At 34.4% G+C, this 20,796-nt stretch overlaps 1 protein-coding gene across 1 annotated transcript; it reads right to left on the bottom strand.

Moving 5' to 3' along the window:
• Positions 1–2,640: 2,640 nt before the first annotated feature.
• LOC107870560 (HMG-Y-related protein A) lies at positions 2,641–4,427 on the bottom strand. The gene is made up of 2 exons (XM_016717130.2): positions 3,963–4,427; positions 2,641–3,374 (listed from the first exon to the last, which is right to left on the bottom strand). The coding sequence occupies exons 1-2, from the start codon at positions 4,038–4,040 to the stop codon at positions 2,850–2,852; spliced, it is 603 nt and encodes a 200-aa protein (XP_016572616.2). The 5' UTR covers positions 4,041–4,427; the 3' UTR covers positions 2,641–2,849.
• Positions 4,428–20,796: the final 16,369 nt, after the last annotated feature.

Raw genomic sequence — 20,796 nt, 5'->3', positions numbered from 1 at the left:
TATACTGTTACTTTATATAGTTATTTAACACTAAAGGATAGAAAAAATATAATACAATTCTCTTGATTTTACAAATTGAGCAGATAAATTAAAATATCTATTTTTAGTATGAGAATCAAGTGATAAGAAACGATATTATCTATTGTCTATATCAGTAAATAAGTGTGATTGTCATTAATAGAGTATTACATATTTTATAATTTATATAAATAAATATAATCTTTAAAATTTGACCTTATTTTTATTCGAGAAAAATATTTAGTACCCCCGATCTATGACCAAATTTACTACAACACACGTCAACTTCACAGGGGTCCTATTACCCCTTAAACTAAATTTTAGCGTATTTTTTGTCAATCTTTTTAGCTAACGTAATACCTTTTGTCAATCATTTTAGATGGCGCGACACCTTCGATGTGGGCTCCATTTTATGTATTAAAGGTGCCACGTTAGCACAAAAAATAAAAAAAAAATACTTTAAATTTGAGTTTAGGGGATAGTAGGATCATTGTGAAGTTGGAGTGTGTCGTAACAACTTTGATCATAGTTCGGGGTGGTACTAGAGGCTTATCACTTTCATTTATTGTTTGTATTTTCTGCATTGAAATATGTTTATAAAATTAGTATTACTTATTATTTTCACTTGTAAAATAAATATTATAGTTTTGGTTATTATTAATAAAACTAATTTTCTTATCATGCTAATTTACTTCATAAAGATCACTATTAGCTTATATATTTAATTAGTATTTCTTACCTTTTTTCCTACAAGATAATATTTATGTTTTTATGAAAATTTTGTTATATGAATTTTTTTAAAATGAAAATATGATGATTTTAAAGAAGCTAAAAAAAAAAAAATGATGATAAAGGGTAAAATAGAAATTTTAAAAAGTCAATTAAGATAAAGGGAGAGTATGATTATTGTTCAAAATTGAGGGGGGGTTTGATTTTTAAGATAAAGTTGGGAAGGAAAAATGATTTTGACCCCTATAAGATCAAAGGTAAACTTTGTTTTCAATAATAAATTCAAATTATAAGCAATTACTTCCTCCGTCTCATTTTACTCGTTCTAAATTTTCTAATTTGATTTCTCATTTTACTTGTTATTTTTCATTAATCAAGATAAAATATTTTTTTTCTTTTTTTACCCTTAGTTTTAATTATTTTTCTCTAAATTAAAATATAAACATCATTTAATAGAGATATTATGACAAGATTGTTATATTATTAATTATTTTTTTTAATCAATAAATAATGTCAAATTGAGACAAGTAAAAAGAGACGGAAACATAGCATTTTGGTTTCCAAAAGGTACCGAACAGCATTTCTTCTCCTTCAAATCTTTGCCAATGAGAATTCACATCAAGCAATTTTTTATTTTTTATTTAAAAAAAAAAAAAAAAGCTCTTGGACAGCTTTCCTTTTTCCAAAAAAAAATGAAAAATATAGAAATATATCTTCGAACTTTAATAAATAATATAAATATATTCTCTATCATACTTGAGTATAAATATACCTTTGTTATTAATGAAAAAGAATAAATATATCTTCAAACTTTAATAAATGATATAAATATATCTTTCATCATACTTTAGGTATAAATATATTCTTGCCGTTAATGAAAATGTATAGATATATCCTTCTCATTAACGTCAGGACACGTGTCAGCATCATATTGGTTAGAATTTTAAAATTTATTTTATTTGTTAATAATTTAATATATCCTAAATTATAACTCATACTCAATTCAAATAACCCAATCCGACCTATGTAATAGAGAAGCTTCAAGAGACATATCACACGTCTCTATTCACGCGTATTTCCTTATTCTACTCTCACTAATCCAAAAAATCCTAACAAACGCATCAGTTCAATTCATGTTTCGATCTATCTATCATTTAGAATCAAGTAGAGATTTGTTTAATATTATAATGTTGTTTAATGTTCTGATGTTGTTTAATGGTACTCATAAACGATTGTTGTTTGTTTTTTCTAATTCCTATGCGTCGATGAAATAAAAATTATTTGTGATTCATAATTGTTGTTACCAGCTTTAAATTTATTGTTGCACCATTGTTCACCAACTTCAAAGAGTGAACAAGAAGACAACATTTTAAGAATAGAAACATCAAAAAAACTTGTGAAGTTTGGATATTCCGCAGCAAAATTAAGGTCCTCATTGTATCACAAGTTGGGTCGAGTTCTTTAGACCGGATATGAGTTATAATTTAGAATAAATTAACTTATTCACAAATAAAATAAATTAAAAAGAGCCAACCAATACAATGCTGGCATGTGTCCTGCCATTAATGATAAGAATATATTTATATCTTTTCATTAACAACAAGACTAAGGCTATATTTATATTCAAATTATGATAAAGAGTATATTTGTACCATTTATTAAAATTCAAAAATATATTCATACCTTTTCATTAAAGATAAAAATATATTTGTATTCAAAATATGACAAAAATATATTTATACCATTTATTAAAGTTCAAAGATATATTTATATCTTTTCCATTTTTAAAATTATTAATCTACGCAATTAAATTAGCTGAAGTACAAAAGTAAAATTATTTTTTTTCTTAAACAAAGTAAAGGGGAAAGCAGAATCTCTCTGAATTTTTAAATAGAACCCTAAAAAGCCTCAATATTTCATTTACATGCCCAATTATAACATTACAAATCACTCACCCAGTCACACATCTATCCTACAAAAGACATTAAAAAAAACTACAGGGACTGAAACACTAAATTCAAAAAGATAAAATACTCCCAAAAGAAAAAGACAGACAGTTAGCTTTTTGCCATAGAAGTCTCTAAACTATTTCCTCTTTTCACTTAAGCCCCTACAGTTGCAGCCACCGGAGGTTTCACCTTCGGTGGCCTTCCTCTTCCCCTGGGAGTGCCAATTGGCTGCGTCACCGCAACCCCCGCAGCGTCCGCCGTCGCCTCCGCCACCGGATACTTACGTGGCCTTCCACGTTTCTTGCCACTTCCACCAGAACCACCACCACTACTACCGATCTTCTTCATCGGCACCATAATCGGCGCGTGCGGATCACGCTCCTTGGGAGGCCGTCCACGTGGTCTTGGCGGTGGCGGCACGTAACCCGCCGGCAGTGGCGCCTTGGGCTTCGGTGGACGACCGCGTCCGCGACGCGGCGGCGCGTTAGGATCAGGCTTCACGTAGTTGTTCTTCACCAAAACGAGCTGTCCAGTTTGCTTCATTTTGTTCAAGTGATGTGCAAGAAGTGTACCATGTGCTGCTGGGAGTGTACCATAAGTTGCTTCAATTTGCTTGGCTATTGTTGTTTTATTTGAACCTTCTTCTTCGTTCAACGCTTCTATAGCTCCCATTATCATCTACAAACAACCAAAAAAATAAATATACACCAAAATTTCAAATCAAAAAACAAGCCATCATTAAATATACACAATAACAACAAACATTTAACATTTATGCATATTATAATTTTTCAATGAAGGTGTTCATTTTACTCATATATATGTCTAACAACTTTTAAACACCCGAAAAAGGCATGTAAAACAAAACGGGCAACAAAAACCTAAGTTGCGGAGCTTCAAAGTTTGCAAAGAGAGTGCAATTTTTCCTCAGGATTGTACTAAAGGTTTATAAAATTAAATACATATACACGTAGCAGCTTACATTTAAGCTCTACAGTTACAACCTTTAAAATATCCAAAAAGCATAACCAACAAAATGGTCAACAAAAACAATCAGATTATTTCAGCTCAAATTCATGGACATAAATAGAAAGTGTACCCACAAATATCAAATTCCAAATCAATCCAGTGAGCTCCACAACTAAAACTTTAACAAAGGTATGCAAATTTTCAACTCACTTACACTAACATTTAACTTATTTATCAAACATAATTTATCGACGAAAGATATCACACACTTAAACACCCAAAAATATTATTACTTACATCAGGGTAAGAAGGGAGTGTTGAAGGTTGAGGCTGAGTAGGAGGTGGCTGGTTATCACTTAAATCTTCACTAGCCATTGATTTTTGTTTTACACAGAAACCAAAGTTCTAAAGCTAAGTAATGAATCTTCTTCTTCTTTTTTTCGGGTGCACGAAAATTAGGAGTGGAAGAAGTGGATTTAAATGGATGAGATCAAAGGGAGGAGAGAAAAGGGAGGAGAACGAGGAGAGTGATCCTACGGTGGGGGATTGATTTTGGGGATTTTAATCAACGGTATAGAATATATTTAGAAAACTTCACGCGGATTGATGACATGGCTGTGCTTTGTCCTTATGCATATAACTATTTCACTTCTTGTTTTAACTTTATTTATTTGTTTAATCTTCTATTAAAATAAAAAATAAGGGTAGGACAAATGAAAATGGAAAGTAATTACCATGTTGGAAAATGAAAGATGGAGTTCTGACCAATTGGCCTATTAAAATTTTTTATAAGTTTGTTAGTTATATAGTAGTCGAAGTATATATGCTCCATATTACTAATATAGGTGAAACTCAATTCTAAGTGCGTGAATTTGAAAAACAAATATAGTAATTTTATGTTTGAATAAATTATTTATATGTATTAATTTATTTTTTTGATGTAAATTTAATATTTGAGTGAAATGAATTCCATCAAATATGCAAGTAGATATATAGCTTCACCTTGCATAGTAGTAGGATTTTATTTTAGATAGAATACATCGTCAGACTTCAGTGACGGACTTAGGATTTAAGGATAATGAATACTTAAAAATTTTTAAAAGAAAATCACCTCAATGAGGTTCAAACCCAGGACATCCATACAATAAAGGACCTTAAGATCAACCCAAATGGTAATGCACCCAATCAATTTTTTGTTATAGTGGGTCCTTTTATATATTTTATATTTATTTTTATATATTTTCTATGTAATTATACCTATTCCGCGACGAATTTAGTGGGTGTCGGAGCACCCCAAAATAGAAAGTAGGTCCGCCCTTGCCAGACCCCTCAACTTGACGTCATCTTTCATTTTAGCACCTCAAGTGGACATTGCTCATTTTTCGCACCTGAACCAGTTATCAGTTATGTCATTTTAACACTTTTTACAATCAACTGATTTTAGGAAGTGTGTGTAATACATACACTGTTGACATAACATACTGACCAATTAAAAAAAGGCATGTGGAATTCATGAGTAAAATAATAATTTTAAATAAATTATAATTTAAAAAATTATTTTTAAATAATTTACTTAAAGTTTAAATAATAAATAAATAATTGCTCTGTCGCCATCACTTCCTACATTTTTCGACGAAGTCACAGACCGTAACCTTCAAACTCTGGATGCAAAATCTCCGGCGCCATCGACGCCGTTATCCGTACAAGATATATGGCAATGAAAATCGGAGGCGCAATGTAACCTGAGAAATTAGTGGTCGAAGTTGGCTTCTTTACGGACTCTGATTTTCTTTATCCTCCACTGCTCGATCATATGTCAATAATGTAGTAAATTCTTATCTCTCCCAAAGGTAAATTTTGAACAAATGTGTAAGTAAAATTACATAAAACAAAAATAAAGCTCCCTCCATTTCAAGTTTAAACAAGTTGAAGAATTTATGAAACTCAAAAATTTTGCTTTCTTGATAATTTTTAAGAACCCATTAAAGAGTTTCAATAATTACTTGAAGTTCTAACTTCTCATTACTTGAAGAATTTGTATTTGCAAATTTGCGCGTTTGATCGGAGCTAAAATTTTGATGAAGAAGTGAAGAAAATGGTGATATCGGTGAATTTGTGTCTATGAGATTAAACAATTATATCATTAATGGCAATTGTGATGATGATTTCGGTGGATTAATGGTGCGAAGAGACCCAAAAATGGTGATGAAGAAGAAGGACCAAAAAAATGAAGACGAAGCATATTTTTTTACTTATTTTCGGATAAATATGAACCTTTACGCGCTGAACTCGGGTGTCTTATACTCTCCATGCCATGTCAACTAAAACTGTAAAAATGACACAGTTGTTGACTGGTTCAAGTGTCAAAAATGAGCAATGTCCACTTGATGTGCCAAAATGAAAGATAACGCCAAGTTAAGGGTCCTGACAATGTATTCTGCCTTTATTTTATTTTACATTTCTAATTTGAGACCAATGAAGGAATTTTATTTATTTCGTCATAAATCTATGTAACCTTGAATCGATAGTCAAAGTATAAACAATTTCTCTACCTATGAGGTAAGGATAAATTCTGCATGCACTATCTTCTCTAAAGCGACTTTATAGGATTGAAATGGTACATTATTGTTGTCATGGCCCCTGTAGTTCTTTAAACTCATGAATTCATGATATATTTAATATTTCATCGTTTAGTAGATTTTTAGCGTAACTCGTAAAGTTATTACATTTGGTCAGAAGATTAAAGATTCAAATCGTAAAAACGATCTTTTATAGAAATGCATAATAAGACTTCTACAATAGACATTTGTTATTCAACTCTCCCCTGACCCCACACGTAACGAAGGTTAAATACACCAGCTCTTTTATTTAATATTCCTTCGTTTCATATAATTTATATGACATTTTTATTTTCATTCATTCAGAAATGTTATTTTTTTATATGTAGAAACATATAAATTTTAATTATTTATCTTAAATGACATGATTTTGTATACAATTAATAGCAATGCCATATAAGAACCACAAATATCACAACTTTTTTTTATAACTTAATATTCCATCAAATACCTTTACATAAAAGAAAAAACTACAACAAAACAAGCATAGAATTTGTGGAAATACTACTGCACAATCATGTACTTCCTTGAGTTCAGATTACATATGTTTTTAATTTGGTATATTTCTTAATAGATTCACCCATTCCTAAAATAATAAAAAGTAAGAAATATTTTCATTAAATTATATTTAATTAACTGATATTTACTTAATATGATTTTTACCTAAAATTCACTAATTTAAATAAGGATAAATTTCAAAGAAATCTTTCTTAACTATATAAAATTTATTTTAAAATATCATATACTTCGAAATGGAATTGATTTTTTTTGAAAACTGAGCAAATGTTGTATGTTTCTAAATCTAACGTGGAAATAACACGTGTCCATCTATTAGTGGTTGTTAGTAGGAAAGAAATAGTGTGGGAAGTTGATGTTATTGTGTGCTAGCAGACAGCAGATTTTCAGTTACAGGATCAGCCATGAGAATGCGGAAATGTATGGCCTACATAGTTTCGAAAAATGAACTTAATTGGACCACCCAAAAGTTGGGAAACCGGTCCCACTATATTTTTAAAATAAATCAATTTTTTAGGAACCGTTGCGCTATGAAAATCAAAAATATATTTATTTTATTTGATATTTTTGAAGTTGAAAATAGAGTTAGAATTGTGTTTGATCCTAGTATTTTGAAAATGAAATATTTTTGAAATTAAAAAATATTTTTTTTTTTAAATTTTATGAAAATGAAAAAAATTAGAACAAAAAACTAAAAAGTGTAAAAAAAAATGAATACAAAAATAGTGAAAATGAGGTATTTTCTAAAAATTTAAATATTATGAAAACTTATTCCGAAATATTTATGGTCAATAAGTATTTCAAAATAAAGTGAATATATTCTGAAATATTGTGAATAATAGTTACTGCCAAACACCTACTTAGTTTTCTCAAAAATTGAAAAACTTTTAAAAGTAAATAATTTGTAGAAGCTGGATATACAACTTTGGAAATGGTCTAATCGTCATCGTAAAGGGCAATGTAATATGCATTGCTACCGCGATGGGTTAGGTCGCAATTGCGAAGAGGAGAACTTAGTGGGTCTGGATCAAGTTCAACTTAGTCTTCACATTCGTGAAGGGACCCTCATGATCACGAAGGATCATGTTTTACGATGAAGAACGTTATTTGGACAGTGTTAAAATTTCTTTTTCCAAATATGAAACTTGATTTTGGGAGCATCAGATCATATTTTGGAATAATTCAAAACAGGATTTTAAAGATTTCTTTGTTGAGTATAATTCTAAATTATTATTTACATATTTTTTGATATTTTATTGATGACTTCACGGTTTTATCAGTGTTTTTGAAGCAGGAAAAATGAGAACTTAATTTGAGTCAAAAGTTATGAAATTGAATTTTAGTAATTCTAAGGTTGTTTTGAACTATGTTTTTGATGAAATTGTAGATTTGAGTTCCTTACTTCATGGTATAATAATTTTCGAAGAAAATATATATTTTGCCTTAGGCTTTTAAAGTTTACTTTTTGAGTACAAAGTAGAAGTATAACAATATGAGTGTCTATAGTCTCGTTTACTTATGTAGATTACATATTTAACCAGATTTAGATCGTTTGGCGACCCTATGAAGTTCTATAATTTTATCTTTCGGGCTTCACTTAAGTCAAGTTGAGACTTTCTTTGGCATTTTTTTGAAGTGTCAATGTAATATGGTTTGACATATAAAGGGACATTCGATAATGAGAGTCCCGTATAAATAAGACAACAGATCTTTATACAAATACGGTGCCATGTTGTGGAAAATTGGGACTTTATTTCTAATTTGCTGAGTTATATGACTAATATGAGCTTGATTTCTTGTATCATTGGTAAAAATGTTTGTGTTGCTCACTGATATATACAAAAACAATTGATATTTGAAAAATAGCATAATGAAATGCTTATCTATTATTCTTTCACTCTCACTCTTTTGTTGCTAGTTATTTTGGACTATTTATGATTGTTCGTATAAGGATTAAATTCGATATATAACTGATTATATTTAACATTTGCATCTCCTATACATAGACATTGAAGAAGTGAAAGGGTGAAATCCAGTAAAGAATCATCCAGGATATTGCTTGGTAAAGGATTATCGAATATATAATCCTGATCACCTAGGACATTTAATTTCTCGATATAGGATTGACTTGACTGGGTGCTAATAGGGACCTCACATGATGCATGCCAAGCTTCGTCAATATCATGAAATGAAGAATTGAAGCTCAAGAATATGCTTAAGTGTAAGTAGAAGGAAGAAAGGTAAAAAATAAAGAAAGAGGCTATGCATACAAAAGTGGTTATTGATAACGCTTAAATTACACTCTTAAATGGGTGTAATCGATCGTTGTCAGTAGAATAACCCAACTTAGGTTGGGGTCGAATCCACAAAGAGTGAAGACAAGGAATTCAAAGCTCAAGAGTGTTGAAAGTCAACTAGGGGTTGCCCTATGATGTGTATAAAACAAACATAAATATAAAATGGGGGATTTAGTTTTAATGTTTTAGAGTAATAATTTCTTTGTGGTTCGTACACTATCTTGAGATTGAAAATGCTAAGAGTGTAATCAATGGGAAAAATGCCTTAGGGTTATGGAATTCTAGGTGTGAGTTCATGAATGGGTAATTAAAAATCTATTCAAATTTAGTTAGGAATCATGGGTGGGCTAGATTTAGATGTCTTGATGTTAATCTTTCAATAAAACATCAAATTTTACAAATGGATTCTTTCGAACACCTCATAAGTGTAACAATTTTACTAATCTATTGTCTTGATTAACATCCTTAGGTCTAAGAGATTCCATTAAATGAAATACTTCAAGTTATTGATTGCATTTATTTCTCACCAATATCCCCTCTTTCAAGGATAATATGGGTTCACGAAAAATTAGGATTTGCAACCCCACATTCTTACTTAAATCATGAAATAAATATAAAACCCGTAACAACTAGCCAATTAGGAGAATAAATAAACAACACTCACACACTAATCACAACCTCATCAAACATAACCCCAAGATTTAGAATTAGCTACTCATAGAGAAAGGAAGTAGAGATGTATCAAAATTTTCACTAAATTGCTCCATGAAAACTAAAGGAAATGTACTTTTAAGCTTTGTGTTTCAGTAAATCTTAAATCAAAATCACTAATTCCTCACTTGGAAATCACTCTAAGAATGTTCTTCGCTCAAGAGTGGTGCAAAATGTATTCTAAAGCTTCAAAGAAAATAAATTGGCTGCTGGAAATGTTAGTGCTTGTGCCTTTTATGTATTGAGATCAAACCACCTGAAATTTCATCATTTCCCCTAAGAATCTACCTGACGATCGCTTACGTAATTCTTCTAATCGCTATCACAACTTCTGCATCTGTCATGGTATTCGTGTATGCAACTTCACAAGTTGCTTACGTGACATCTTTAACTTTCCCGACCTGTCGTGATCACAATTTCTTCCAATGTCTTGAGACCAATCATGATCCTCAGATTGCGTACGCGATACCTGAGGGTCATTTCTGGGACACATCTTCAGGCTTTGTTCAACTTTTTTTTCCTCCTTTCTAGTTTCGATTTCACTTTTTTTTCACTAGGCTCCATGAAACGCTACAAATACCAGAAATTAGTGCATTTCATGAGGTAATTAGTACCATATTACCAATTTAGTGACATTAATTCATAAGAAATGAGATATAAATGAGTGACGAAATTACCACTCATTAACACCTCTAACTTAAAAATTTTGCTTTCCCTCAAGCAATATAATTTCATAACTCAATGAGACTATCAAATTAAGCTTAACACCGAAGATCAAACGGCCACGACAATTATGACTTTGGTTGGTACTAGTAATTAGTTAACAAGCATGTGAAACGCTAACCAAACAACTCCTTCAAATTCAATCATATTTTCAAGAACACAATGAAATTTCAAGAATAATCAAGTGTCAACGATTAATTCTCAAGAAATGACTCTCAATCAATAGTAAATCAAACATGCTCCCTCGCCTTATATTTGGAATATATCAACTTCATCTATCGTAGTTTATGTGTCTTCTCACGAAAGAAAGTCCCAAACACAACATATTTACAATATTCAACAAGAGACAAATGCTCAAACACTCACACTCACAAAATTTTTTTAATGCAAACAAGTATTATACCATATGCTTGCCTTTATTTTCGATCGCTACTAACTCAAAAATACTTGATTGAAGATCTCAATGGACTTTTTCTATCTTGTAATGTAGGCTCGAGGAAGAGTAGGATAACATTTGGGATAAAAGTGACCACACCCTTCTTGAATTCCACAAAAAAACTAAATAACGCAGACTTGGATCATCAACCACTTCATTTTTATACCACACACGTGCCTACCTTTTTCATTTTAGCTTACCCATATATTGAAAGCATTCTCTTCTCCTTTTTTTTTTTTTATTATATAATTTCTTACTTTTTCTCCTTTTCTTTTCTTTGTTTTTATCCTTCATTTTTTTGCAACTCCCCATAATTTTGGCCTTTGAAATTTTTGAGTTTTAAGCTTACTGTCCAAGCTACGACTCACCTTATGAGTTGTAAGGTCTCCTTACGAGTCGCGGGGCTTGAGTTGTAGGGTGGACAACGAAGGGTGCCTTGGGTTCTGTTGTGGTTATGAATAGGATGTCACAAGTCATGAAGATTCATTATGAGTCATAATGCCCTAATTATAGGGTGATCAGTGTAGGTACAAAAGTTTCTGTCCTAGGTACGATTAAGATCCTAAGGATCATAATGTGAGATTATCATATGGCATGACTTATAGGGTCAACAATGGGGATTCCTTGGGACACTGTCCAGACCATGAATCGTGGTGACAACTCGTAACGTGTCCTCATGTGTCGTAGGATGACCCATAGTCACTGGCGATAATTTTTCAATATTTTATTAAGGGTGCTCTGAACATTTCTCCTTTTCCCTAATTGTAACTCATGACCTTAAAACCCTTTTGATACCTTCTTATCATCCAAAAACACAATCAAATACACTCTTAATCTCTCTTAAATTTCCAAAAGCAAGAACAAGCTAGGGTTTTGACACGACCCAAACCAGGGCCTAGTCGTGTCAGGCATCTCAAGTCCAGCCAGGACCAGAGACCACCCCCGATACCCAACTATGTTTTCCCTGCACCTTATGTCGGATGAATTTTGAACATATAACAAGATAAAGAAATAATAATTGAAAGACATTTAACAAAGTCCATAACCACGACCAACCAAATATCCAATCGGTGTCAACCCCAATTCCAATACCAATACCAAGGCTGGCACCAATACCAACACCTCTCATAACCATAGTAGTCCCATAAAGCCTCTAATTGAGAACAAAGAACATGCGGCCGGGATATGCCCCCGATCATAGCCAAAACCAAAGTCTAAGAAACAAAAATAAAGTAAGGAAGTCCATAGCATAAAATGGAATCTTTCGGAGTATAGAAGCACACCATTTCAGTCTAACACAAAGTTTTTTCCCGAATATAAGTTACTGAGCAGGAGGATTAGTATGGCCGATTCTTGCATCGCATCAGGATACAACACCTGAAGAAGGTTAGCGGAATGAACGCTAACATGTAGTCAGAAATAAGGATAAAATAATGCCATTATTCAAAACCAAAGTAAATAACCATATGCAATCACACACACACACACACACACACACATATATATATATACACACTATACCAAGAAAGGGAACTGGGTTTAGCATACATTTAAAACCTTTAATCTGGGTTGTGTAGCTCTACCTTCCTAAATCTACCCACGAGTTATATGGGTTCAGCTCTCCCTGCTGAAAGGGACCCGATGTGTATTAGCCGCACTAATTGGAAGAAAACCTGAGATGCCTAGAACATCTCCCAAAATATAAAGTGTGACATAATGCACATGGTTACCAAGATCAAACCTCATATCGACAAACATGAGTTTCCAGTTTTGGCCCTCCCGGTACCTTCACCTTCCACGACTTTGCTAATACTACCCCCTTTAAGTCCATATTAAAATCATGCACACATAACTAACCATTTACCAAGGAGTATTTTTAATAAGACATTAACCATTGATATCGTCAGACTAAAGTTAGAGCTTGCAAGTCTATCCATTTATGCCATACCAAAGCCATTAAACCAATTTAACTCCAAAGTTTCCAATTAAACCAAGACCATGACCGCCAAGGCCTTTTCAAACCATTTAAAATCATCCAAACCAATTTAGATTCCATTACCTTTTTATACAATGCAAAGGTTTCAATAATAGTCAAACTATGTGACAAAAGTATTCTCGTTGGCATTTTGACAAATATGTTGAGGGCATATAACTTCCAAAACCAAAATGAAATATCAATTGACCATTCCTATGCAACCACATGTTCAAACCATAATTATAACATTAAAAACCATCAGTAAAACATGGGAAAACATTATCCAACTATAAACAATCAAAGCCCCCAACATGTATTTCAAAACCAAAACAATACCACAATAATACCATGAAAACCATTCATTAAAACATGCTTTTAGTTGAACTAACAATGAGGGAGGAGTAACATGACTTAGACACCAAGGAAGACGGAGAGAAACCACCCTTTAGAGCTTTAATTGATTGCCTTGAAGAAACCTTAGCCCTTTTTTGAACAAAAAGTTTGAGAGAGATTTTTAAGAGTGTTTGATTTAGAATAATAGGTTAATAAAGTCCTAAAAGATGTTTTATGTAGTGTGATCAAAAGGAGTTAAGAGGGAAAATATTCAGAATACCCCCAACTTAAAACTATAAAATCACCGCAGGTACGTACGAGTTGAACCTCCAACTCGTCACCACAACATACGACTAGTACCATCCAGTTGTAAACAAAACAGAAGGTTAGACACCCACACACTGTCCACCATACGAATCCATTGCCCCAATTTATGACCAGACCATACGACTCGTATGGTCCAGTCATACCCAAGGCAGAAACCAAATGGATAGACACTAGACAACGTATGACTCCACTATACCACTCGTATCCTATCCTTACAGCTCTTAGTGAGCCACTTGTACTCAGATCCAAGTTAAGTCACTAAGTTTAGATTAAGTGAAGGATCAACCCAACGACCCATCACCAAACTATATGACCCGTACCCACAAAGTCGTATCCACAATAAAAACCTAAACACCAATCATTGGACACCTTACAATCTGGGTCACCTGACCCGTACCAACATCATACAACTCGTATGATGAGTCGTTACAAGACCAGTGAGCTCAAAGCTCAGGAAATTTCCAAGGGCCAAAACCCATGGTGTTTCAATTCTCCTCGACTTGGATCTTTCATCCTCGAATGATGGGACAAGGTAGTACAATCACGATTTAGAATCCACACACCTCTACTCTTACCTTTAACTAAGTTAAAAAACAAAGATACCAAGAAAATCAATCTTTTCCTTAACTAAATTAGAAAACACAGATGTTAAGAAGAACAACACATACCTTATGCACGAATTTCAGAGTGAAAAATAGGAACAAATATTTGGACTTCATGTCCTCTTCAGCTTCCCAAGGAGCCTCTTTGACCTTGTGGTTTCTCCATAGGACATTTACTGAGGCCACATCCTTAGTCCATAATCAATGAACCTGCTGATCCAAGATCTCTACCGAGATCTCTTTATAGGATAGAAAATCTAAAATACCAATATCCTGATAGGCACGATTTACGACGGATCACCCATATACTTTATCAACATAAAAATAAAGAATACCGTATGAATGGTGCTCAAAGTAGAAGGCAACTCCAACTCATACGCGATATTGCCAACCTTTCTCAAAAACCAGGTACAGACCAATATACAGGCGACTAAGCTTCCCCTTTTTCCCAAACCGCATAACTTCCTTCATGGGCGATATCTTCAAGAACAACCTATCCGTAATCTCAAACTCCAACTTCCTATGCCTCACATCCGCATAGGACATTTGGAGACTTTGGGAAGCCTTAAATCTATCCCAAATCACCTTCACCTTCTCCATAGCTTGGTGAACCAAATCTGAGCCAAGCATATCTGTCTTACCAACCTTGAACCACCAGTCAAAGACCTATACCTTCTCATATAAGGCTTCAAACAAATCCATCCCAATGGTAGAGTGGTATCTATTATTGTACGCAAACTCTATAAGAGGTAAGTTCTCAACCCACTACCACCATAGTCAATTAAGCAAGCACGAAACATATCTTTCAACGTCTGAATAGTCTTTTCTGCTTACCCATCTGACTACGGGTAGAAAGCAGCACTCAAACTCACCTTAGTCCCTAATCCTTTCTAAAATAATCGCCAAAAGTGAGATAAAAATTATGTACAACAATCGGAGATGATAGAGACTGGTAACCCATTAAACTTCATAATCTCTTGGAGGTACAACCTTGCATAGTCCTCAGCCGAGAAGTTAGTCAGTGAGCAGAATTTGTTATCCTATCCTTGATGACCCAAATTGAATCAAATTGATTTTGAGACCGAGGAAGACCGGTGATGAAATCCATGTTTATCACTTCCCACTTCCACTCTGGCAACTCAATCTCTTGATATAATCCTTTAGTCCTCATGTGCTCAACTTTCACTTATTGGCACACCATGCACTTAGCCATAAAACTAGGCAAGCCTGCTTTATATTGTTCCACCAATACATCTCCTTAAGGTTATGATACATTTTCGTCGAACTAGAATAAACAACATAATGCGACTTATGCGCCTCAGCTAAGACCTCTCTGAAAAACCATCTATACCTGGAACACATAACCTCTCTTGGTACCGCAAGGTACTGTCACCACTATTCTTGAAGGCCATCACTTTTTTCCCACCTATATCATCCTTGATCCTCAACAAGATAGGATCTAACACTGGTTTCTCCTTGATCTCCGCACCAAGAGATGACTGTGCCACCTCCTGTACAAACACATCATTGTCCTCAGAGTCCAAGAGATGAACTCCAAGGTTAGCCAAATAATGAATATCCTTCACCAACTCCCGCTTCTCCTTTTCTACATGAGCAAGACTCCCCATGGATAACCTGCTAAGAGCATCAACAACCATGTTAGCTATACCACAGTGGTAGTGAAGACTCATGTCATAGTCTTTGAGAAGCTCAAGCTATCTCATTTTCCTGAGGTTAAGCTCTTTTTGAGTAAACACATACTGTAGTCTTTTATGATTAGAAATAATATCCACATACACTTCATACAAATAATGACGCCAGATTTTCAACGCGAACACCACAACTAATAATTCCAAGTCATGGGTTGAATAATTCTTCTCGTGCACCTTCAACTATCGAGAGGCATAAACTATCGCCTTGCTATGCTGTATCAAAATGCAACCAAACCCCACACGGGATGCATTATACTAGACCACAAACCCATACGTTCTTTTTGGCAAAGTCAAAATCGAAGCCAAAGTTAGCTTATCCTTCATCTTTTCAAAACTATCCTTACAAGCATCAGACCATAAGAACTTTACCTTCTTCTGAGTCAATTTAGTCAACGTGGTAGCTATAGTTGAAAAACTCTCTACAAACCTCCTGTAGTAGCCAGTTAAACCCAAAAAGCTCCTAATATCAGTTGGAGTCATGGGTCTAGGCCATTTCTTAACCATTTTAAATTTCTATAGATCCATTATGATCCCTTCATTCGAAATGGCATGACCCAAAAAAGTGACAATGTTCAATAGAATTCATACTTTGAAAATTTGGCATACAGCTGTTGCTCCTTCAAGGTCTGCAATACAATACAGAGGCGATCAACATGATCCACCTTACTCTTAGAGTTCACCATAATGTCATCTATGAATACAATGATGAATAAATCCAGAAACTGCTGAAAGACCCTATTTATCAAATCCATGAATGTTGTCGGGGCATTAGTCAATCCAAAAGACATAACCAGAAACTCAAAATGCCCATACCAGGTATGAAAGACAGTCTTAGGGATATACACATTCCTAATCTTTAACTGATAATACCCAGACCGAAGATCAATTTTGAAGAAAAACTTAGCACTTTGCAGCTGATCAAACAAATTAATTTTCCTTAGAAGAGGGTACTTATTCTTTATCATTACCTTATTCAACTGTCGTAATCAATACACATTCGAAGGGAACTATCCTTCTTATGCACGAATAACACTGGTGCACCCCACAGGTACAGACTAGGATGGATGAAATCCCTGTCTAAATGGTCCTTGAGTTGGTCCTTAAGCTCCTTCAACTCAGCTGGAGCCATTCTATAAGGTGTAATAGAAATAGGATGAGTGTCCGAAATAAGATCAATCTTAAACTCAATCTCTCTATCAGGAGAGACACCAAAAAGTTCATTAGGGAATACCTTAAGAAATTTATTCACCACCGAGACAGAATTAAAAGAAAGACCCTCTGAGTTAAAACTATTAACCCAGACTAGATGATAGAGACACCCCTTGGAGATTAATCTCTAAGCTCTAAGATATGATATAAACTTTTCCTTAGGAGCCAGGGAAACACCCTACCACTCAATGACCATCTCATTAGGGAATTTAAGGATGACCTTACGGGTCTGACAATCTAGAGATTCATAGCACAAGTACAACCAATCCATCCCCAATATGACATCAAAATTGATCATAGATAATTCAAACTGATCCACAAAAGTCTCCCAACTACCCACAGATACCACACAACCCTTATAGACTATGCTATCCACTAATGACTCACCTACGGGGAAGAAATAGAAAAGGGTCCAACTACACTCGGGATCAAAACGAAAATGTACAACCATAAATAGGGTCACATAAGAGAGAGTAGACCATGGATCAAGAAAATAGTACATATCACAAGAAAAGAGCTTCAATATGCCATTCACGACATTAGGCGATGCCTCAAACTCCTGACGGGTAGTAAGAGCATAAAGACGGTTCCAACCAGTGTCGAAATCAAATGGTGCACCCTTTGGAGCTGGAGTTGATGAAGAGGCAACTGGAATATTTTTTGCCCTCGAAGTAACCTTGGACACTGGACAACTTCTAGCCATATACCCTGGCTGAACGCAGATGAAACACTTGTCCTTTCCTTCATCACAGTAACCTCTATGCAATCTACCACAAAATCTCCAATGAGGATATAAGGGAGATGACTATGCTCCGCTAGCCTAAGATTGGAACCCTATTCCCCATAGTTATCGTCACCTTAGAAACGCCTGTCACTCGACAACTTTGGGTAGGAAGCACTAGCCATCGAGTAAGACCCAATATTTTCCCTCTTATTTTTGGGACACTTCTCACCATCCTTGCCACTCTGCTATTGGCCACTACCCTACTTAAAAATATCTAAACTTCTTGTTCTGCCTCTTTTCTTTCTCAGTTTGATTCTTCTTCTTTTTCTCTACCTACTGCATATAAACAACCAACCTGGAGATATCCATATCCTTGTTCAACAAGGCGGCTTTACTTTTCAATATCAAGTCTTAAGATAATCCAGAAGCAAACTTACTCATTCTATCCCCCATGCTAGAAACCAACTTCGGAACATACCATGATAACTGGTAAACTTCAAGGCATACTCTTTGACTGACATTTTACCTTGCTTCAAATTAAAAAATCTTCTGCCTTTTCTTTTCTTAACTCCTGAGGAAAGAAGTGGTCCAAGAAAGCATTAGAGACCACCTAAAAACTTAATCAAATACACTCTTAATCTCTATCAAATTCCCCAAGGCAAGGCCAAGCTAGGGTTTTGTCATGACCCAAACTAGGGCCTAGTTATGTCAGGCATCTCAAGTCCAACCAAGACCAGAGACCACCCCTGATACCTAACCATAATCGCCCTGCACCCTATGTTGGATGATTTAAACATATAATAAGATAAAACAATAATAATTGAAAGACATCTAAAAAAATCCATAACCACGACCAACCAAATATCCAATCGGTGTCAACCCCAATGCCAATACCAATACCAAGGCTGACACCAATATCGACATCGCTCATGCCCATAGTAGTCTCACAAAGCCTTTAACAAAAAATAAAGAAGATGTAGTTGGGATATGGCCCAGACCATAGCCAAAACCAAAGTTCAAGAAACAAAAATAATGTAAGAAAGTCCATAGCATAAAATGGAGTCTTTTAGAGCATGGAAGATCACCACTTCAGTTTGACATAAAACTGTACCTAAATCTAAGTTACTGAGTAGGAGTAGTAGTATGGTCGATTCCTGTATCACATGGGGATGCATCACCCGAAAATAGTTAGCGAAATGAATGCTAGCATGTACTCAGGAATAAGGATAAAATAATACCATTATTCAAAACCAAAGTAAATAAACATATGCAATCACATACATACATATATATATATGTACACCATGCCAAGAAAGAGAACCGGGTTTAACATGGATTTAAAACTTTTAAGCTAGGTTGTATAGCTTTACCATCCTAAATCTACCCACGGGTTATATGGGTTCAGCTCTCCCTACTGAAAGGGCCCTGTCACATGATAACCGCACGAACCGGAGGAAAACCTGAGATGCCTAGAAAATCTCCTAAAATATAAAGTGTGACATAATTTATACGGTCACCAAGACCAAACCTCACATCGGCAAATATGAGTTTCCAGTTTTGGTCCCCTAGGACCTCCACCTTCTATGGCTTTGCTAACATGACCCTCTTTAAGCCCATACTAAAACCATGCACACATAACCAACCATTACCAAGGATTCTTATTACTTAGGTATTAACCATGGGTATTGTCATACTAAAGTTAAAGCTTACAAGTTTATCCATTTATGCCATACCAAAGCCATTAGACCAATTTGACTCCAAAGATTCCAATTAAACCAAGACCATGGATACCAAGGCCTTCCCAAACCATTTAAAACCACCCAAACTAATTTCGGTTCCATTATCTTTTTATACAATGCAAAGGTTTCAATAATAGTCAAACTATGTGACAAAAGCATTCTCATTGGCATTTTGACAAACATGTTGAGGGCATATAGCTTCCAAAACCAAACCAAATATCAATTGACCATTCCCATGAAACCATATGTTCAAACCATAATTACAACATTAAAAACCATAAGTAAAACATGGGAAAACACTATCCAACCATAAACAACCAAAACCCCCAACATCTATTTCAAAACCAAAATAATACCACAATAATAATATGAAAACCATTCATTAAAATATGGTTTTAGTTGAACTAATAATAAGGGAGTAGAAAATGTCTTAGACACCAAGAAATACGAAGAGAAACCACCCTTTAGAGCCTTAATTGATTGCCTTAAAGAAACCCTAGCCCTTTTTTGAACCAAGAGCTTAAGAGATATTTTAAGAGATTTGTAAGAATGTTTGATTTAGAATAATAGGTTAATAAAGTCCCAAAAGATATTTTATGTCGTGGCAGAATGTTTGATTTAAAATAATAGGTTAATAAAGTCCCAAAAGATATTTTATGTCGTGGGTTCAAAAGGAGTTAAGAGGGGAAATGTCCAAATTACTCCCAACTTAAAACTTTAAAATCACCGTAGGTGGGTAAGAGTTGACCCTCCAACTCATCACCACAACATACGACTGGTACCATCCAGTCATAACAAGAATAAAAAGTTGGACACCCACACACTGTCCACCATACAACTTTATTTCCCCAACTTATGACCAAACTATACGAATTTTATGGTCTAGTCGTACGCAAGATAGAAACCAAAGGGATCGACATTGGATAACATACGACTCTACTATACCACTCGTACCCTATTCTCATAACTCTTAGTGAGCCTCTCATACTCAGAGGTAAGTCAAGTCACTAAGTTTCAGATTAAGTGAAGGATCAACCCAACGACCCATCACCAAACCATACGACTCGTACCCACAACAGATACCCAACCTCCAATCCCTGGACACCTAATAAGCTGGGTCACTTGACTATTACCCATATCATACGACTCGTATGATGAGTCGTTACAATACCAGCGATCTTAAAGCTCAGGAAATTTCCAAGGTCCAAA

This window comes from Capsicum annuum, chromosome 5, assembly GCF_002878395.1.
Source record: "Capsicum annuum cultivar UCD-10X-F1 chromosome 5, UCD10Xv1.1, whole genome shotgun sequence".
Lineage (NCBI taxonomy): Eukaryota > Viridiplantae > Streptophyta > Magnoliopsida > Solanales > Solanaceae > Capsicum > Capsicum annuum.
This window is presented reverse-complemented; position numbering and strand designations above follow the sequence as displayed.